This window comes from Tursiops truncatus, chromosome X, assembly GCF_011762595.2.
Source record: "Tursiops truncatus isolate mTurTru1 chromosome X, mTurTru1.mat.Y, whole genome shotgun sequence".
Classification (NCBI taxonomy): Eukaryota; Metazoa; Chordata; class Mammalia; order Artiodactyla; family Delphinidae; genus Tursiops; species Tursiops truncatus.
Window position 1 is genome coordinate 65,376,628 of NC_047055.1, and position 21,496 is coordinate 65,398,123.

Consider the following 21,496-nt stretch of genomic DNA (forward strand, 5'->3'; position numbering starts at 1 on the left):
TACTAGTACTGATGTATATTAATCACTTTATTTTTAATTTTAGCTTTGACATCTATCAAGTCATTGATCCATCCATCCCCTGAAAGTACAGAAAACTGAATAATAGGCCACAAAAGCTATCACCATACTAAATATATTATTCAAGGGTTTGCATATGCAGTCTTTATTCTTGTTGTACCCGAAAAAAGAACACGAACGAAAATTTTCTGCAATAAAATAAAGTACTGAAAGAAAATTACACCTAAGTAAGACTCATATGAACATAGACAGTAACATACACTATATTTCGAACTGCTAGGGAAAATGCTGCCATCTTACATTTCTTGGCAGTATAACACAGTGAAAAGAGCAAGCATGAGCATTGGAGTCAGAAAGACTAGGCTCAAATCCCAGCTATGACACTTACTACCTACGTGACTTTGAGGAAGTAACATCTCATAACCTGAGTTTCCTCACTTCCAAAATGAAGATGACAGCACTGTTGTGAGAATTAAATCAAGAGTTGAAGCTTTGCAATTTTGGTAACTGGCACATAGTAGATACTCAATAATGCTAGCTTCACAAAGATGTTAATGGTGTTACTATCTACATTAACAGGATCTTACCTGAATGATTAATATGCTTTTTAGATCATTAGAACACCAATGCTAGACCACAGTGAAACTTCTAAAGCACTTTAACATGTATTACCACTTAAGATTTACTGAAGACTGCAGGATGAATTTGTCACAGAGAAAAAGGTTTGGTCTTTTAAATTTCTTACTTTAACTATGATATCATTTGCTTTGACCTAACAAACAATACAGCATCTAGCAAGATGCTTCACTTTCTTAGTGATTAACATGAATTTTACTCATAACAAATTGTACTTTGCTTACATTTTCTAAATATTTTTAAATGATCTGTGGTTCTGCCTTAAGTCTGCTCCTAATTAATAGTGCCAATGTGCCTTTACCTAATTCTTCCTGACGAAGACCAAAAAAAAAAAAAAAAAAGAAAGAAAAAGGCAGACACTCTTACATTAAATTTTGAGACAGACGTTGTCTATAGAGGTAAACAAAGGAATCAGATTTTTCTCATCATCTCTATCTGATACAAACCAGAAGTGATTCAAGGTAGTGCTGACTAGCTAGATAGGTAAGAACACAGAAATGCAAAGTCTTGGCACTTACTTCAATTGTATGAATAATATCTCTGGGACCAATAATTTCTGGATCATATTTAATATGTGCTTTGTTGGTTGCCAGGGCCACAGAGCAGTAGAAGATCCCTCCATGTTTTGTGAGGGTAGACTCTATTTTATGTACACAGGAGGCACATGTCATTCCTCTCACCTGTTAAAGACAAAGGCTTTGTTATTCAGAAATATACTTTTTTCCTCCATTAAATGTGTGTTGTTACTTTAAACTAAAAGAACTCTTGTAACAAGGGATTAACACACAAGATCCTATCTGCACTATTAATATGTTTTAGATTATGATCATTAGATCACTGTCTTTATATCACATTGAACAAAGATATGGTCCCAGCTGCAACATTAAGGATCTCATTAAGTCTCCAGTCTTCCTGTTATTACTCAGTGATAGAGGATTTGACAACTATCATTGCTTCTTGTATTCAATGTCTTGCTTCCCTCTAGATTTTTTTCACCCTGCTAATGTATATAAGTATGTATGTGTGTATATATATATCCTTTAGTATTACTTCTAGTGAAGGTTAATGGATAACAAAAGTGTTCTACCTTTGTCCAAAAATGTATTTTGCCCTATGTCTTGAGTGAGGTTATACTTTAGTTGGGTATTAAATTCTAAAATGGAGGGGCAGGACTTCTGGAATGACTGTGTGAGAAGCTCAGCAAATCCTTTCCCCAAAGAGCAATGATATAACTGGACAAAAGTTTCAAAAACCAACCACTGAAAGATTATGGGAAGTAACCAAAAAGAGTACACAACAAATTACAAAGTACTTATTCAAGAATATCCACCAAAAGAATATCATTAATAGTGGAGTGAGGATTTCTGAAAATTCTCTCCTCCACAAAAGCAATTAGAAAACTGGCAAAAGTTGGAACCACCTTTTTCAGAAAAGTTGGAAAAAAGGGAACCCTTGTATACTGTTGGTGGGAATGTAAATTGCTGCAGCCACTATAGAAAATGGTATGGGTGTTCCTCAAAAAACTGAAAATAGAACTACCATATGACCCAGCAATTCCACTCCTGTGTATATATCCAAAGAAAGCAAAAACACTAATTAAAACGATACATGTACCTTAATGCTCATAGCAGCATTATTTATAATAGCCAAGATATGGAAGCAACCTAAGTTCCATCAATAGATGAATGGATAAGGTAGATGTGATACACACACACACACACACACACACACACACACACACACACACACGATGGAATACTACTCAGCTATAAAAAAGAATGAAATTTTGCCATTTGCAACAACATGGATAGACTTGGAGGGTATTATACTTAGTGAAATAAGTCAGACAGAGAAAGACAAATACTGTATCTTATCATCTATATGTGGAATCTAAACAATAAAACAAAGAAATGAATATAATAAACAGAAACCTACACATAGAGAACAAGCTAGTGGTTACCAATGGGGAAAGGGAAAGGGGTTGGGGCAAGATAGGGGTAGGGATTAAAAGGTACAAACTACTTTGTACAAAATAAATAAGCTATGAGGATATATTGTACAGAACAGGATATACAGCCAATATTTTACAATAACTTTAAATGGAGTATATATAATCTGTAAGAATTTTGAATCACTATGCTGTACACCTGAAACTAATATTGTAAATCATCTAAACCTCAATTTAAAAAACTGATTAAAAAAGAAATCTGAAAATTAAACAAAAGCTTACAGCAATGCAGGAAGCATTTATTCAAGAAAATCAGATAAATTCCAATAAAACGTCAAGCTATATGGCATTACAGTTTGCCATATTCCCATCCCCTCTCCTCCAGCTCTGGGGTAGCCATGAAGACCGATAGGCCACAATCATGGTGAAAAACAGCATCAGGAAAGCTACCAGAGAGGACAGAAAAGGATTGGAGTACCTTCAAAGCCTCATTCCCAGACAACTGTCATTATTTGGCCTGTCTGATGGTTCTCTGAAATATCCCACTTGCAAAGATGTCTGTTTTTCCTGATGACCCAGTGAATACAAAAAGCCTTTTCCCCAGGAGAATTTGTCAGAAACAATTAGAGGAAATTATTTAACCTTGTGGCTGCCTGAGCCAATGGATAACAGTTGGAGCAAACAACAGACTAACAAAAAAGCCTAAAAAGGAAAGCCAGGAAGCAAGACATCCATAAGCGCTGCAACATATTCCTAGGAATCTAGAAGGCCATGCACATGCATAGGGTTATGCATATGTCCAGGGCTGTGTGTATGTTCAAAAAAGAACTGAAAAGGCCCTAACTTCTCACCTCAGGCTGACCTTTAGGCTCCATAGAAGCAGGAGTCGAAGGGTAAGGCAAAACTGACAGCTGCATGGCTGAGTGTTCAAGGCATGCCCCAACATTTACAAAGAGCTCTTTAGCAAAGACTGGGAGACTTATTGATTCCAGATATTTAAGGCAATCACTGTCTGATCATTAGCTGACAACTGAGCTAACCAAACAGAGATTTCAGTGGCCACACACAACAAAGAACACAGACTTTATAGAATTAGTTCAGAAGTCACTGAACAAACAATAACAATGACAAACAGCAACAAATAACAAACCCTGAGGAGAGGGGAAGAATCTTATTTCCAGAGTTACTACATTATATTTTCAACAAAAACTGTCAGACATACAATGAAACAAGAAAGTATGGCCTATACACAGGAAAAAACTTTCCCTGATGAAGCCCAGACATTGGATTTACTAGGCAAAGATCTTGAATCAGCTATTTTAAATATATTCACTGAACTAAAGGAAATGATGTCTAAAAAATTAAAGGAAAGTATAAGACAATATCCCATCAAACAGAGAGTATCAATAAAGACAGAGATTATTAGAAAGGCCCAATGGAAGTTTGGAGTTGAAAAGTACAATAACTGAAATGAAATCAGTGCCTATAGTGAAATTTATAAGTGCCAATATTTTAAAGTAAGAAAGATCTCAAATAAATAACCTAACTTTCTACCTTAAGACACTAGAAAAAGTAAAACAAACTAAACCTAAAGCAAACAGATGGAAGGAAATAACAAAGGTTAGAGTGAAAATTAACAAAAGAGAGAATAGAGAAAATCAACAAAACCAAAAGTTGGTTACTTGAAAAGATTGACAAACTTTTGGCTGGAGTGATGAAGGGAAAAAAAAAAGGAAGACTCAAATGATTAATATCAAGAATGAGGACTGACTGCTAATAGGTATGGGGTTTCTTTTTTGGGGTGATGAAAATGTTTTGAAATTTGATAGTGGTGATTAGTTGTACAACTCTGAGAATATATTAAAAACCACTGAATTGTACACTTTAAAAGGGTGAGTTTTATGGTATGTAAATTATATTTCGATAAAGCTATTAATTTTTAGAAGTCTTTAAAAAGTACAAACCAACCCATTCTTTGTAATAGCTGCTTAGTATCCCATGGTATGGATGTATGTATCAGTCTCCAATGACCGACATTTAGTTTGTTTCCTATCTTTTGCTATTATAAAAATACTATAATAGGACTTCCCTGGTGGTCCAGTGGTTAAGACTCTGTGCTTCCAATGCAGGGGGCGCAGGTTCGATTCCTGGTCAGGGAACTAAGATCCCACATGCCACGTGTGGCATAGGCAAAAAAAAAAATACTATAATGAACACCTTTGTGCACATATCATTTCATACATATCCAAATATGTCTGCTGGATAATTTCCTACAAGTGGAGCTTCTGAGGCAAAGGCTATGCGCAATTTTACTTTTGATAGATATTGCCAAATTCTTCTGTTGAGTCCTTGTCTCAATTGACATTCCACCAGCGATATATGAGAGATCAAACACAGTGTTAACAAAATTGCTTTTTATCTTTACCAATCTCACAGGTGGAAAATGGCATTTCAGTGCAGTTTTAATTTGCTTTACTCTTATTAAAAGTGACATCGAACATTTTTTCATTTAAAGAGGTATTGTTTTGGTTTTTCTGTGAACTGTTAGTTCATATCCTTTACCATCTTTCTTTTGGTTTGATGGCTCTTATTGATTTACAACACTTCTTCATATATTAAGGAAATTAACCTTCATTTATGACATGAATTACAATTATTTTACTTGCCTTTAGACTTTGTTTATGGTGTTTTTCTCCCAAGAAGAAATTTTTATGTACCTGAAGTTATCAACCTTGTCTTTTATGGATTTTGTATGATATTTAGAAAGACTCTTCCTACTCTAATATTATTTTTTAAATGATAGATTGGATGTTATCACTGGGAAAAGCTAGGTAGAGGCTACAGGGAAATCCTCTGTACTATTTTAGCAATTTCTTTGTGAGTTTAAAATTATTTCCACAATGGACTGATAGACTGATGTATGATAAAACAAATATAGTAAAATGTTAATTGTAGAATCTATGCAGTGTGTGTAAGAATGTTCAACTGTACAATTCTTTTGACTTTCCTGATGTCTGAAATTTTTAAAATAGAATATTGAAAAAAGCTCCAAATATTTCTTCTAGTAATTTCATGTAGGAATCATACTATATTTTAGAAGTTGATTTTCATTTATTCATTCAAACCCAATTCTTGTTTATTGGTTCTTAATAGAGATGATTATCTTTTTTTTTTTTTTTTTTTTTGGTGGTATGCGGGCCTCTCACTGTTGTGGCCTCTCCCATTGCAGAGCACAGGCTCCAGATGCACAGGCCCAGCAGCCATGGCTCACGGGCCTAACCGCTCCATGGCATGTGGGATCTTCCCGGACCGGGGCACGAACCCGTGTCCCCTGCATTGGCAGGCGGACTCTCAACCACTGTGCCACCAGGGAAGCCTGAGATGATTATCTTTTACATTCTATGCTTGAAGGCCACCATTGTCATATCTTTCCAGTTTCCTTAATTTTCATTTTATGTTTTATTGTCCCCACATTTTAATTATTTTTCAAACTCTTTTCTGAATTCTTGCCAAGTTTTTCCTGCAAATTCTATTAACCACACAAAATGTCTTACTTACAACAAGTTCCAAAACACCATCCCCTTCATCAGCATTTTCTATCACAGTGGCTCCAAATCCAAGCTCTCGGATTAACTCGGCTATCATCGGGGGTTGTATGACAGCAGGGTTATATCTTACTTCTGCCTTCCCAGCCATCAGAGCCACAAGTACAGAATATATTCCTAGGAATATTGATAAGAAAAACAATTCAGATAACATTTCTCATAAAAATAATAATCTTATAATAGTTTTTTTTTCATTTAACTGTGAAAGGATTAAGTGAATCTGGAGAAATTTATTTCTTAACTTTTATACAGTATTGAGCCAAAATCAAAACTATTTTAAAAGAAGGCTTCATTTTAAAAAACTTTTTAGTATGGAAATTTTCAAATACATACACACACACACAAAAGAGAAAACATAATAAACTTGATGTACCCATCTCTCAGCTTCAGTAATTATCAGTAACACTGGGCTGCTCTTGTTTCATATATATTCCTACCCACTCACTCTCTGCCCTTTACCCTGATTATTTTGAAGCAAATCCCAGATATCGTATCATATGTAAATATTTAAATACATATAACTAAAAGATAAGACTCTTTTCTTTAAAAAAGAACCATAATACCATTATCAAACCTAAAATAATTCCTCAATATCATCAAATATCCAGGCAATGTTCACATTTCCACAACTGTCTTATAACTGTTTAACACTCTTTGTTTGTTTGCTTGAATTGGGATCCAAATAATGCCCATGAATTGTAATCCATTGAGACCTTATCATGTAAATATAAAGTATTTTTAGAAACTCGTAAGACAGAGTCCTAGAGAAAGGAACTCGTGTACTTAGGAAATGACTGCAGTTGTAGCAAAGAACCCAAGAATATACCAACATACACATTACAATATTGCCAAATAACAGTAATTTCTTTCTCAAGTTTTATTGTCTGACATACACTAATGTAAAATGCTCTTATTCCTAAGAAAAAAAAAGTGCCACACAACTTAACAAAGAAGTTCATTTTATGGCAGTCATGCTGTTCTCTGGTGTAAGCATTTTGTTAACAACCATCCCACTTCTCTAGACCAGCTATTGCTGTAACTGCCAGGAAGAAAATTAATAACGTGAAGTAGAAACGGCAGTTCTTTCTAGGAATCAGCAACCCTTGGTGGCTACCAGACAGGGAATCCCTATTCCTATCAACAGTCCATAGGTTAGATCTGGGTTTTGAAAAAAAGAAAAAATATCCAAATATTAATTTAATAATAGTTTTTAATAAGAAGACAAAGTATCTAATATAATCTAAGTTTTCTGTATAAAAGTGGTTAAAAAATAAAATACTATTCTTTTCTTTGGAAAAAATAATGGTTACACACTGGGTTTTGTGGGTACCAAATAATTCAGAAGATCAGATCACAGGAAAGTATCAGTAATAAGAGAAGGTGTAGAGAAAGTAGGAAAAAAATCTTCTTGCTTCAGTTGAATGTAATCTACAGCCAAAGAGAAAGAGAAAATCTGGTTTTTCAAGTTTCAAAAACATGTTTCATACTTATATAAATTATGGAAAATTTTTAAAATTCTTACTTCAAAATATAATTAGAACTCTATCAATTCATTTTTAAAAATATAATGCAGATGAAACTGAGGGAAGACCAGTGTCACTTAATTAAAAAAACAAAAGTGAATGTAGTGACCCTAGCTAGGGCAACGGTATGCCTAACTGGGTTAGGAGGAAGTAAAGGGGTAGTAGAAGGTAACTGGAAGTATCAGCTTAATGGATTAAAGAAGAAAAAAGATCTGTAACTGTAATTTGTAACAGGCATTGCTTGTCTCATGAGAAAGGCTATTTCTGAACTGCCCCAAAAGAGTTTGTTCTAAAATTAAACAGACCCCTTGAAAACTTCTTTTTGCTTTCATTTGCTTGCAACTTCCCTCCTGTTCTTTTTTAATCACTCAAAGTGTAATTTAGCCCTGACTGCATTATAATTAGATATAATGGAGGCTGAAATGAAGGACGCAGAAATGAAAGAATGCAAACAAGATAATATTGAACTGAAGATGACTCTAGTGTATAACATACATTTTGTTACAATAATGTTCTGGCCTTTACATATAAGGTGATTCCACTGGCTACAGAATTCCATTATTACAGTGTATACTTTGAGTTATTTCCCCAATAGTGGGGATAAGCTTATAATAATCATATTTATTCAGCCCTTCTGAGTAACAGCATGTATCATTAAGACATCTTGGGCGAGGGCTGTTTGAGTACCAAACCTATGACTTCAGGCTCATTAAACATACTCATGTATCTCTACGGTTAACAAATCTACTATGCATACTGCGAAGTCCATTAATGTGAGTGCAAAATTTTAAGCTAAAACATCTGAGTGTGACTGATTAAAAACCAATATTGTAGAATGGCTTGAAGATGGTGGACAAGAAGGACCTGCCCTCACTCCCTCCTGTGAAAGCACCAGAATCACAACTAACTGCTGAACAATCATCGACAGGAAGACACGGGAACTCACCGAAAAGATACCCCACATCCAAAGACAAAGGAGAATCCACAATGAGACAGTACGAGGGGAGCAATCACAATAAAATCAAATCCCATAACTGCTGCGTGGGTGACTCACAAACTGGAGAACACTTATACCACAGAAGTCCATCCACTGGAGTGAAGGTTCTGAGCCCCACGTCAGGCTTCCCATCCTGGGGGTCCGGCAATGGGAAGAGGAATTCCTTGAGAATCAGACTTTGAAGGCTGGCGGGATTTGATTGCAGGACTTTGACAGGACTGGGGGAAACAGAGACTCCACCCTTGGAGGGCACACGCAAAATAGTGTATGCATCGGGACCCAGGGGAAGGAGCAGTGAACCCATAGGAGACTGAACCAGACCTATCTGCTACTGTTGAAGGGTCTCCTGCAGAGGCAGGGGGTGGCTGTGTCTCACAGCAAGGACAAGGACACTGGCAGCAGAAGTTCTGGGAAGTGCTGCTTGGTGTGAGCCCTAGCAGAGTCCGCCATTGCTCCCACCAAAGAGCCCAGTAGGCTCAAGGGTTGGGTCGCCTCAGGCCAAACAACCAACAGGGAGGGAACGAAGCCCCACCCATCAGCAGACAAGGGAATTAAAGTTTAACTGAGCTCTGCCCACCAGAGCAGCACCCAGCTCTACCCACCCAACTCCCTCCCATCAGAAAACTTGCTCAAGCCTCTTAGATAGCCTCATCCACCAGAGGGCAGACAACAGAAGCAAGAAGAACTACAATCCTGCAGCCTATGGAACAAAAACCACATTCACAGAAACGCAGACAAGATGAAAAGGCAGAGGACTATGTACTAGATGAAGGAACAAGATAAAATCCCAGAAAAACAACTAAATGAAGTGGAGATAGGCAACCTTCCAGAAACAGAATTCAGAATAATGATAGTGAAGATGATCCAGGATCTTGGAAAAAGAATGGAGGCACAGATCGAGAAGACACAAGAAATGTTTAACATACACCGAGAAGAATTAAAGAACAAACACCTAGAAGAATTAAAGAACAAACAAACAAAGATGAACAATACAATAACTGAAATGAAAAGTACACTAGAAGGAATCAATAGCAGAATAACTGAGGCAGAAGAACAGATAAGTGACCTGGAGGACAGAATGATGGAAATCACTGCCATGGAACAGAATAAAGAAAAAAGAATGAAAAGAAATGAAGACAGCCTAAGAGACCTCTGGGACAACATTAAGCTCAACAACATTTGCATTATACGGGTCCCAGAAGGAGAAGAAAGAGAGAAGGACCCAAGAAAATATTTGAAGAGATTATAGTCAAAAACATTCCTAACATGGGAAAGGAAAGAGCCACCCAAGTCCAGGAAGCACAGACAGTCCCATATAGGATAAACCCAAAGAGAAACACGCCGAGACACATAGTAATCAAACTATCAAAAATTAAAGACAAAGAAAAATTAAAGACAAAGAAAAATTATTGAAAGCAGCAAGGGGAAAACAAGAAATAACATACAAGGGAACTCCCATAAGGTTAACAGCTGATTTCTCAGCAGAAACTCTACAAGCCAGAAGGGAGTGGCATGATATATTTAAAGTGATGAAAGGGGAAAACCTACAACCAAGATTACTCTACCCAGCAAGGATCTCATTCAGATTGGATGGAGAAATCAAAAGCTTTACAGACAACCAAAAGCTAAGAGAATTCAGCACCACCAAACGAGCTCTACAACAAATGCTAAAGGAAATTCTCTAAGTGGGAACCATAAGAGAAGAAAAGGACCTACAAAAACAAACACAGAACGATTAAGAAAATGGTAAAAGGAACATACATATTGATAATTACCTTAAACGTGAATGGATTAAATGCTCCAACCAAAAGACACAGGCTCATTGAATGGATACAAAAACAAGACCCATACATATGCTGTCTACAAGAGACCCACTTCAGACCTAGGGACACATACAGACTGAAAGTGAGGGGATGGAAAAAGATATTCCATGCAAATGGAAATCAAAAGAAAGCTGGAGTAGCAATACTCATATCACATAAAATAGACTTTAAAGTAAAGAAATGTTACAAGAGACAAGGAAGGACACTACATAATGATCAAGAAATCAAACCAAGGAGAAGACAACAATTATAAATATATATGCACCCAACATAGGAACACCTCAATACATAAGGCAACTGCTAACAGCCAAAAAAGAGGAAATTGACAGTAACATACTAATAGTGGGGGAATTTAACACCTCACTTACACCAATGGACAGATCATCCAAACAGAAAATTAAAAAGGAAACAGAAACTTTAAATGACACAATAGACCAGATATATTTAATTGATATTTATAGGACATTGCCTCCAAAAACAGCAGATTACACTTCCTTCAAGTGCACATGGAACATACTCCAGGATTGATCACATCTCGGATCACAAATCAAGCCTCAGTAAATTTAAGAAAACTGAAATCATATCAAGCATCTTTTCTGACCACCACCCTATGAGATTAGAAATGAATTACAGGGGAAAAAACGTAAAAAATACAAACACATGGAGGGTAAACAATATGTTACTAACTAAGAGATCACTGAAGAAATCAAAGAGGAAACCAAAAAATACCTAGAGACAAATGACAATGAAAACACGATGACCCAAAACCTATGGGATGCAGCAAAAGCAGTTCTACGAGGGAAGTTTATAGCTATACAAGCCTACTTCAAGAAACAAGAAAAATCTCAAAGAAACAATCTAACCTTACACCTAAAGGAACTAGGGAAAGAAGAACAAACAAAATCCAAAGTTAGCAGAAGGAAAGGAATCATAAAGATCAGAGCAGAAATAAATGAAATAGAAACAAAGAAAACAATAGCAAAGATCAATAAAACTAAAAGCTGGCTCTCTGAAAAGATAAACAAAACTGATAAACCATTAGCCAGACTCATCAAGAAAAAGAGGGAGAGGACTCAAATCAATAAAATTAGAAATGAAAAACGAAAAGTTACAACAGACACCACAGAAATACAAAGCATCCTGAGAGACTACTACGAGCAACTCTGTGCCAATAAAATGGACGACCTGGAAGAAATGGACAAATTCTTAGAAAGGTATAACCTTCCAAGACTGAACCAGGAAGAAAGAGAAAATATGAACAGACCAATCACAAGTAATGAAATTGAAACTGTGACTAACAATCTTCCAAAAAACAAAAGTTCAGGACCAGATGGCTACACAGATGAATTTATCAAACATTTAGAGAAGAGCTAACACCCATCCTTCTCAAACTCTTCCAAAAATGTACAGGGGAAGGAACATTCCCAAACTCATTCTATGAGGCCACCATCACCCTGATACCAAAATCAGACAAAGATGCTACAAAAAAAGAAAATTACACACCAGTATCACTCATGAATATACATGCAAACATCCTCAACAAAATACTAGCAAACAGAATCCAACAACACATTAAAAGGATCACACACCATGATCAAGTGGGATTTATCTCAGGGATGCAAGGATTCTTCAATATATGCAAATCAATCAATGTGATACACCATATTAACAAATTGAAAAATAAAAACCATAGGATCATCTCAATGGATGCAGAAAAAGCTTTTGACAAAATTCAACACCCATTTAGGATAAAAACTCTCCAGAAAGTGGGCAGAGAGGGAACCTACCTCAACATAATAAAGGCCATATACGACAAACCCACAGCAAACATCATTCTCAATGGTGAAAAACTGAAACCATTTCCTCTAAGATCAGGAACAAGAGAAGGATGGCCGCTCTTGCCACTATTATTCAACACAGTTTTGGAAGTCCTAGCCACGGCAATCAGAGAAGAAAAAGAAATAAAAGGAATATAAATTGGAAAAGAAGAAGTAAAACTGTCACTGTTTGCCAATGACATGATACTCTACATAGAGAATCCTAAAGATGCTACCAGAAAACTACTAGAGCTAAACAATGAATTTGGTAAAGTAGCAGGATACAAAATTAATGGACAGAAATCTCTTGCATTCCTATACACTGACAACAAAAGATCAGAAAGATAAATTGAGGAAACACTCCCATTTACCATTGCAAGAAAAAGAATAGAATACCTAGGAATAAACCTACCTAGGGAAACAAAAGACCTGTATGCAGAAAACTATAAGACAGTGATGAAAGAAATTAAAGATGATACAAACAGATGGACAGATACACCATGTTCTTGGATTGGAAGAATCAATATTGTGAAAATGACTATACTACCCAAAGTAATCTACAGATTCAATGCAATCTCTATCAAATTACCAATAGCATTTTTTTACAGAACTAGAACAAAAAATCTTAAAATTTGTATGGAGACACAAAAGACCCCTTATAGCCAAAGTAGTCTTGAGGGAAAAAAACGGAGCTGGAGGAATCGGGCTCCTTGACTTCAGATTATACTATAAAGGGACAGTAATCAAGACAATATGGTACTGGCACAAAAACATAAATATAGATCAATGGAACAGGATAGAAAGCCCAGAGATAAACCCACACACCTATGGTTAACTAATCTATGACAAAGGAGACAAGGATATACAGTGGAGAAAAGACAGTGTCTTCAATAATTGGTGCTGGGAAAACTGGACAGCTACATGTAAAAGAATGAAACTAGAACACTCCCTAACACCACACACAAAAATAAACTCAAAATGGATTAAAGACCTAAATGTAAGACCAGACACTATAAAACTCTTAGAGGAAAACACAGGAAGAACACTCTTTGACATAAATCGCAGCAAGATCTTTTTTGATCCACCTCTTAGAGTAATGGAAATAAAAACAAAAATAAACAAATGGGACCGAATGATAGTTAAAAGCTTTTGCAAATCAAAGGAAACTACAAACAAGACACAAAGACAACCCTCAGAATGGGAGAAAATATTTGCAAATGAAGCAAGTGACAAAGGATTAATCTCCGAAATATACAAGCAGCTCATGCAGCTCAGTATCAAGAAAAACAGGGCTTCCCTGGTGGCACAGTGGTTGAGAGTCTGCCTGCCGATGCAGGGGACACAGGTTTGTGCCCCGGTCCGGGAGGATCCCAAATGCCACGGAGTGGCTAGGCCCGTGAGCCATGGCCACTGAGCCTGCACGTCCAGAGCCTGTGCTCCACAACGGAAGAGGCCGCAGCAGTGAGAGGTCCGCGTACCGCAAAAAAAAAAAAAAAAAAAAAATCAAGAAAAACAAAGAACCCAATCCAAAAATGGGCAGAAGACCTAAATAGACATTTCTCCAAAGAAGATATACAGATGGCCAACAAACACATGAGAGGATGTTCAATATCACTAATCATTAGAGAAATGTAAATCAAAACTACAATGAGGTAACACCTCACACCAGTCAGAATGGCCATCATCAAAAAATCTAGAAACAATAAGTGCTGGAGAGGCTGTGGAGAAAACGGAACCCTCTTGCACTGTTGGTGGGAATGTAAATTGATATAGCCACTATGGAGAACAGTATGGAGGGTCCTTAAAAAACTAAAAATAGAATGCCATATGACCCAGCAATCCCACTACTGGGCATATACACAGAGAAAACCATAATTCAAAAAGACACATGCACCCCAATGTTCATTGCAGCACTATTTACAATAGCCAGGTCATGGAAGCAACCTAAATGCCTATCAACAGACAAATGGATAAAGAAGATGTGGTACATATATACAAGGGAATATTACTCAGCCATAAAAAGGAATGAAATCGGGTCATTTGTAGAGACGTGGATGGATGTAGAGGCTGTCAAGCACAGTGAAGTAAGTCAGAAAGAGAAAAACAAATATCGTATATTAATGCATATATGTGGAACCTAGAAAAATGGTGCAGATGAACCAGTTTGCAGGGCAGAAGTTGAGACACAGATGCAGAGAACAACGTATGGACACCAAGGACGGAAAGTGGTGAGGGGGTGGTGGTGTGATGAATTGAGAGATTGGGATTGACATATATACACTAATATGTATAAAATGGATAACTAATAAGCACCTGCTGTATAAAAAATAAAATAAAATTCAAAAATTAAATATATATATGTATTATAGCTATTCTAAGAATTTGTAACCTAAAATGACAACTTGTACACAATATTAAGTAACTTTTGAACACTTTTACTGCAAGCAAAGATCAGTGATCAAATTGTTGGAAGAGAACAATTCTAAACAAACTTGGCTTTGGTCCAGTGCTTGGCCTGGATATAGTAATATTGAAACTTATGGATTGTAGTTGTTAGTTTTAAGCATAACTTTATCAGAAAATTCATGTTTCTTAACATCCATTGCAGCCAAGGTCCATAAAGAATAGTAATCTTATGTATTTCCTTTTGCTATTTGACTACAAACTTCATTGATATTAAAATGTGGCCATGAGGTAAACAAGACAGGAACTATATCTAAGGGAACAAAACACTAACAAAAACTGGTTGTCAGGAAGTCAAGGTTGTCCTGAAAGTCACTGATAGTCTTTATGAGGCCTTGGCAAGAGTCATAAACATGGTTACAAAACACATAAGAGGACAAAAAGGACAGAGCCCTCAAACTAATACATAAAACAACAGGCTTTAAGAGTGTCTTACCTTCTTCTCGTCTTAAATTCCGTTCAATGTTTGCTACACAGGAAGCACAAGTCATACCAGTGACCTGTATGTAACACTTAGATGAAGTCTTTGCCTCCTCTTTGTCATGAATTGGTGTCATCATTTTGGTATGAAATTCATTAGTTGAGGTCAAAAGTGGCATTTCCGATGAGGACTGAGCTATTACTACCAGTGGCTCATTTGTATCTGGTGGACAGGAAAAGATTCTTTTCATTTGAGGTATTCTCCAGCTGCATCCTCGTCACTCATCACAATCCACACCACCTGGCACTGTCAATCCACTCCTTTAAAATTGTAATGGACCTAGAGCCCAGTGCAATGTTATCTCTACACTTTCTAGGAAGTGACTTCCAAGTTCAACACTGCCCATCCCAATTCTCGGGAAAATCTGAACTAACTGAATAAACAAAACTATACATCAATATCTTCAAGCCATTATCTCTACCCCAAACCCGAGTAGACAATGGTTTGTTAATAGATAGCTCTTATTTTTATCATGAATTTTTATCATTATGTTAACAATTTACATACTGGCAGTAAAGCAATTCGTGATATAGTAAGTGGAACCAAAAGCAGTCGGCAAAACAGCATTGAAGTATAATGTCATTTAAAAATTGTTAGTGTATATATGAGAACCTGCAAAAGAAAGCCTAGGAGGGTACATACCAAACTATTAATGGTGGCTCCTTCTGGGGAATGGGGTTAAAGCAGGAACAGAATAACAGACAGATGAACAAACTTCCTCTACAGACACTTCTGTATGTTTGAACTTTTAACACCAATATATCGTATTTTTAAAATTAAAATGCCTTTGTGGACAATGGAAGAAGAGGCAAAGAGTAAGTCAGCAGTAATATTCATTTTTCGCAAAGGAGTGTTCAGAGACTCTTTCCATAGAATGTTTATGGACTGTGAAACAGTGGAAAGCTTCTGTCATCCAAGAAGCTCCCCTGCAGTCTCAGAAAAGTTGTTATTCTGCTTTACTTTATCCACTGCAGTATCAATCACCTCCCAAGAAGGGAGAAAGTATTCCCTTTTGCACATCCATGTATCAATACATGCAAAAAAGCTAGAGTTTCTACTCTCCTGCACAGATAAGGAGGAAAAGAAGTGATGTGGAAATTTCCACTAACCTAACTTGTTATTTCTTCCCCTTGGGCAAAAAACTGGTTCAGGTCTGTTTGGCTAGCCGACAGAGGAAAGTTTGCATAGCAGAGTTGGTTTTTAGGGTGCTGAAGAAGGGCATCTTTTGAAGAAACTTTAACAAAAGCCTTAGCATTTCCCTAATGAATAATGATCTAGACTTCTCAAATCAGTTATAATAATGGCTCTTAAATTTTAACACACATACCATCACCTGGGAGATCTTGTTAAAATGCAGGTTCTGATTTAGTACATTTAGGGTGGGGCCTGAGACTCTACTTTTCCAACAAGCTTCCAGGTGACGGCAGTACTGTCAGTCTGAGTAGAGCAAAGGACACTCTGAATAGCAAAGGACAAGATTCTCCCAATTCCGAAATGAGTCAGTCTCTGGTCTTAAGTGGATCAGTTCAGAAAACGATATTCATTAAGATTACGAGAGTATTATTTAGAACAAAGAGGAAAAATTTACCAAATAGTACCAAAAATTCAAAAAGGAGGCTCATTTGCCCAAAGGAAATAGCTTTGGCTTTGAAAAAAAACATTATTTTAATCTAGCCAGGAGCTTATTCATTCTCTCATAATTATTACTATCAAGACTTAATGTTGAACTTGGACAATGAAAAAAAAAGTTTATACTACCAATTACTTTAAGTCTTGTTCCAGAGTAATTTAGTTCTTTCAGGTACCAGAAGTAACCTAAATACCATCTACAATTTTCACACTCTAGAAGTACAGTATTAAATTAAAATAAGTCATAGTGGTGACCCCCCCTTTTTTTTTTTGGCTGCATTGGGTCTTTGTTGCTGTGCGTGGGCTTTCTCTAGTTGCGGTGAGCAGGGGCTACTCTTCGTTGCTGTGCGTGGGCTTCTCATTGCGGTGGCTTCTCTTGTTGTGGTTGTGGCTCACGGGCTCTAGAGCGCAGGCTCAATAGTTGTGGCCCACAGGCTTAGTTGCTCCGCGGCATGTGGGATCTTCCCGGACCGGGGCTCGAACCCATGTCCCCTGCACTGTCAGGCGGATTCTTAACCACTGCGCCACCAGGGAAGCCCCAAGGTGATCCCTTTTAGCTACATTGGCATGACTTCTCAACAAAGATTCATAAAATTGTGACCTTTACCCCAGTGAGTGTGGCAAGAAGAGCAAAACCTTCCATCTGCCACAGAGGCAGTACAGGTGTTAAAAAGCCACAATGAATTAAATGGCTGGTTTCTTTAAATTAGCTTTTCTATAAGCTGTAGCCACACTACTTATGCTTAAATGAATTCAAAGGGAAGGCTGACTCTCCTGCACTTGAGGCAACAATCAGAAAAGATTCCAAAAATTTCAAGAAAGGGTTTCCAATCTGATCCTCAAAACTGGCAGGTTCAGTCTAAAGTAATATGAAGAATAAATACATAATCAGAAAATGGCTTAAAAACAGTTATAAACATCATGTCTGCAACTTACTCTCAAATGATTGATAAAATGGTATATACGTGTGTGGGTAATGTGTGTTTGAATATATGTCTCTGTCTGTCGACAGAGAAAGAGAATGATAAAACAAATGTGGCAAAATATTAACAACTGTGGAATCTGAGTAAAATTGGTAAACAGGAATTCTTTGTACTATTCTTGTAGCTTTTCTGTAAGTTTGAAATTAAAGATAAAAAAGTTACAAAAAAGGAAAAGGAATTTGAGTATTGTGTTTGCTTTCATTGGTTAGTGAAGACAATTTCATATACTATGTCTTTTTAAGAGAATGATGAGATTGATGGTCATGATAAAAAAACACCTCCCATTTTTCTCACTACCTCCTTTAACATTTATGGCCCACCCAGGACTGGTATAACATGAAGGCAAAATGCACTGATCCCTGTACCTCTAGGAACAGGTCAGAGTGGCAGACTGTGAAGCCTGGATCAGCACTGACACTGGCATTCAGAAAATGGGTAGCCACAATTCTGGTGGTATCTTAAACTCTGATCTCTAGTAGAAACACACAATGCAGTCATTTGTTATCAACCAGAGATATATATATATATATATATATACAAATATATATATATATATTCTTTTTCAGATATATATCATCTTTTTCAGATTCTTTTCCATTATAGGGTATTACAAGATATTGAATATAGTTCCCTGTGCTATACAGGGGTCCTTGTTGTTTATCTATTTTATATACAGTAGTGTGTATCTGTTAATCCCAAATTCCTAATTTATCTCTCCCCCCATTTCCCCTTTGGTAGCCATAAGTTTGTTTTCTATGTCTGTGAGTCTGTTTCTGTTTTGTAAATAAGTTCATTTGAATCATTTTTTTTAGATTCCACATAAAAATGATATCATATGATATTTGTCTTTGACTCACTTCACTTAGTATGATAATCTCTAGGTCCATCCATGTTGCTGCAAATTACATTATTTCATTTCTTATGGCTGAGTAGTATTCCAGTGTGCACACATATTTGCGCATGTGTGTGTGTGTATCTTTTTTAAGGCACAAGAATCTTGGTCTTTTGAGATCTTCTTTATCAAAGTGAGACTTCTAAGTGAGAATATAAAATGGTGCAGCCATTTTGGAAAACAGCTTGGCAGTTACTGAAAAAGTTAAACATATTCACCATATGACCTAGAAATTCCACTCCTAGTATATACCCAGAAGAAATAAAAAAATATATTCATGCAAAAACTTGTAACAAATGCTCATCACAACATTATTCATGATAGCCAAGGAGTGGAAACAACCCAAATCTCCATCAACTGATGAATGGAGAGACAAAATGAGGTCTATGCATACAATGGTATACTATTCAGCAGTAAAAAGGAATGAAGTACTGATACATATCACAAACATGGATGAACGTTTGTTATCTTGAAAACATTATGCTAAGTGAAATACGTTAAATACAAAGGGACAAATATTCTGACTCCACTTATATGGTACTTAGAGTTGTCAAATTCATAAAGCCAGAAAACAGAACAGTAGATAAAAGGGGCTGGGCTAGGGGGAGGTGAAGGGGAAATGGGGAGTGACTGCTAACCAGTATGAGGTTTCTTTGGGAGGCTGATAAAAATGTTCTAAAATTACATAATGGTAATGGCTGCAAATTCCTATGAATATACTAATAACCACTGGATTGTGTACTTTAAAAGGGTGAATTTATGGTATGTGAACTACATCTTGACTTTAAGAAATGACAGTTCTATAATTTCTACCATTTGTCATGAACATGAAAATTAAGAATGTTTACATCTCTGGGTCCTTTTCCACTGACACTTATCTACCATAATAATTTGAGCATGTGACTAATTTTTTATGCTTCTCAGTTTTAGTGAGCTTGAAAAGAGAACACTGCTATTTGATATCTTTCATTCTGATCAGAAGAGCAAAGGTTAATGACATTGTCTAGAAATTAGTTATTCAACTTTTCCATTGTTATTTACAGCAAGAAATTTCATTTAGGGAATTTCCAGTTTAATTCAAGGCAAGGTTCAATTCTAGTTTAAAACAAGTTCACATGGGCAAATTCCATTGGATATACGTCTTTGGTTTTAGTTCAAAGTAAGTGCTGCCAGGAAACAGGAAGACTTTGGGCCAGTTCTAGAGTCAGGTTCATTTGAATGCCTAAATTCAAAACTACAGTTAAAATTCTATTATTTATTTCTACTTTTTTCTTTTTAAAATAACATTTGCTTCTCCTATATTATATATACAAAAATACATACAAACAAACATACATACATCCTTGTCACACACACACACACAAACTTAAAATACATAAGAAAGCAAATTGAAAACAAAATATCACCTTTATCCTACCACTCACAAATAACTACACTCACAAATAACTACTGTTAAAATTTAGTTCATGTCCTACCAGGAATTTTATTCATTCATATACATAAATAACGTATACATGGTATAAATCCTTATACATGTGTTTATAAAATTTTGATCATACTGAACATACAGCTTTTTTGCTTGCTTTTTTTTCAGTTAACAAAATATCTCAGACACTTTCCCGTGGCATTAAGTATCTTCAATACCATAATTTTTTATGGCTGCTTAGCATTTCATCATATGAAGGTATCATGCTTTATTTAATGTTTCTAGTTTTTAAATATTATAAATAATTAGGCAAACATCCTTATGCATCCTTGTATACACTGCTGACTACTTCCATATGTCTTATTTCCAAAAAGTGGAATAGCAGTGCCTATTACTCATTTCTCATTGATAAAAGCCAAAAGAACCAGCAAAGTGTTAATAAAAGAACATTAAAGGAATCAAAGAAAAAAATGATATTACCTGACAAGGAAGCATCAAATCCCATGTCTTCTATTGCTTCTCTCAAGGTTTCTGGACAGGTTAGTAAAGGATCATACTCAACAATCCCTTTGCCATTTGCAAGTGATACTCGTATGGATTTTACACCTGCCTTTTTTAATATGACACCCTCAATAGACTGCACACAAGAATTACAAGTCATGCCATCAATGTTTATCACGGTTTCTTGAGTCAGAGGTTGGCTAACTATGCTCAAAGGACTCTTTTGAAGAGATGAGCTGGAGGGAGAGTTTGAAGTACTCTCAATTTCATTTGTACTACTAACTCTATATTGCCCTGGTGATATGGCCTCTATGGCTTTTCTCAGAGTTTCTGGAGTGACTAAACTTGCCTTGTACTTTACTGTGGCAGTTCTATTCTCTAAAGAAACGACTACACTGCTTACATACTGGAGTGTAGATAAAGCATTTTCAATATTTGACACACATGATTTACAGTGCATGCCATCTATGATGAAAATGACTGTTGAATTATTGGTATATGATGGACTCCTTTGCTGTGATCCTTCTGAGGATTTGACTGGTGTGTTCTTTAGACGTTCTATATCAATAGCTCCCAGTTTGAGGTACTTGGGCTGTTTTTTGATGAATGCTGGAAAGCCCACAGCTTCAATCTGCTTTTTTATTTCCTCTGCTGTGATAAGATGAGGTTGATAAACAACAGTAGCTTCTTGATTGTCCAGGGAAACTAGTTAATAAAAGGAAAATAATTATTTACTTCAGTCATTCCTGGGCCA

The 21,496-nt window shown here is 36.3% G+C and overlaps 1 protein-coding gene across 2 annotated transcripts in view; it reads right to left on the reverse strand.

The window, feature by feature from the left end:
• ATP7A (ATPase copper transporting alpha) overlaps positions 1 to 21,496 on the reverse strand; it is a 142,729-nt gene that overhangs the window by 37,146 nt on the left and 84,087 nt on the right. For both annotated transcript variants that reach the window (XM_019932185.3, XM_073799313.1), the window contains 4 exons: positions 20,722 to 21,447; positions 15,267 to 15,473; positions 6,161 to 6,324; positions 1,173 to 1,334 (listed from right to left, as the gene is read on the reverse strand). In XM_019932185.3, coding sequence (XP_019787744.1) covers positions 1,173 to 1,334; positions 6,161 to 6,324; positions 15,267 to 15,473; positions 20,722 to 21,447 — 1,259 coding nt within the window. The remainder of the gene's footprint in view (positions 1 to 1,172; positions 1,335 to 6,160; positions 6,325 to 15,266; positions 15,474 to 20,721; positions 21,448 to 21,496) is intronic.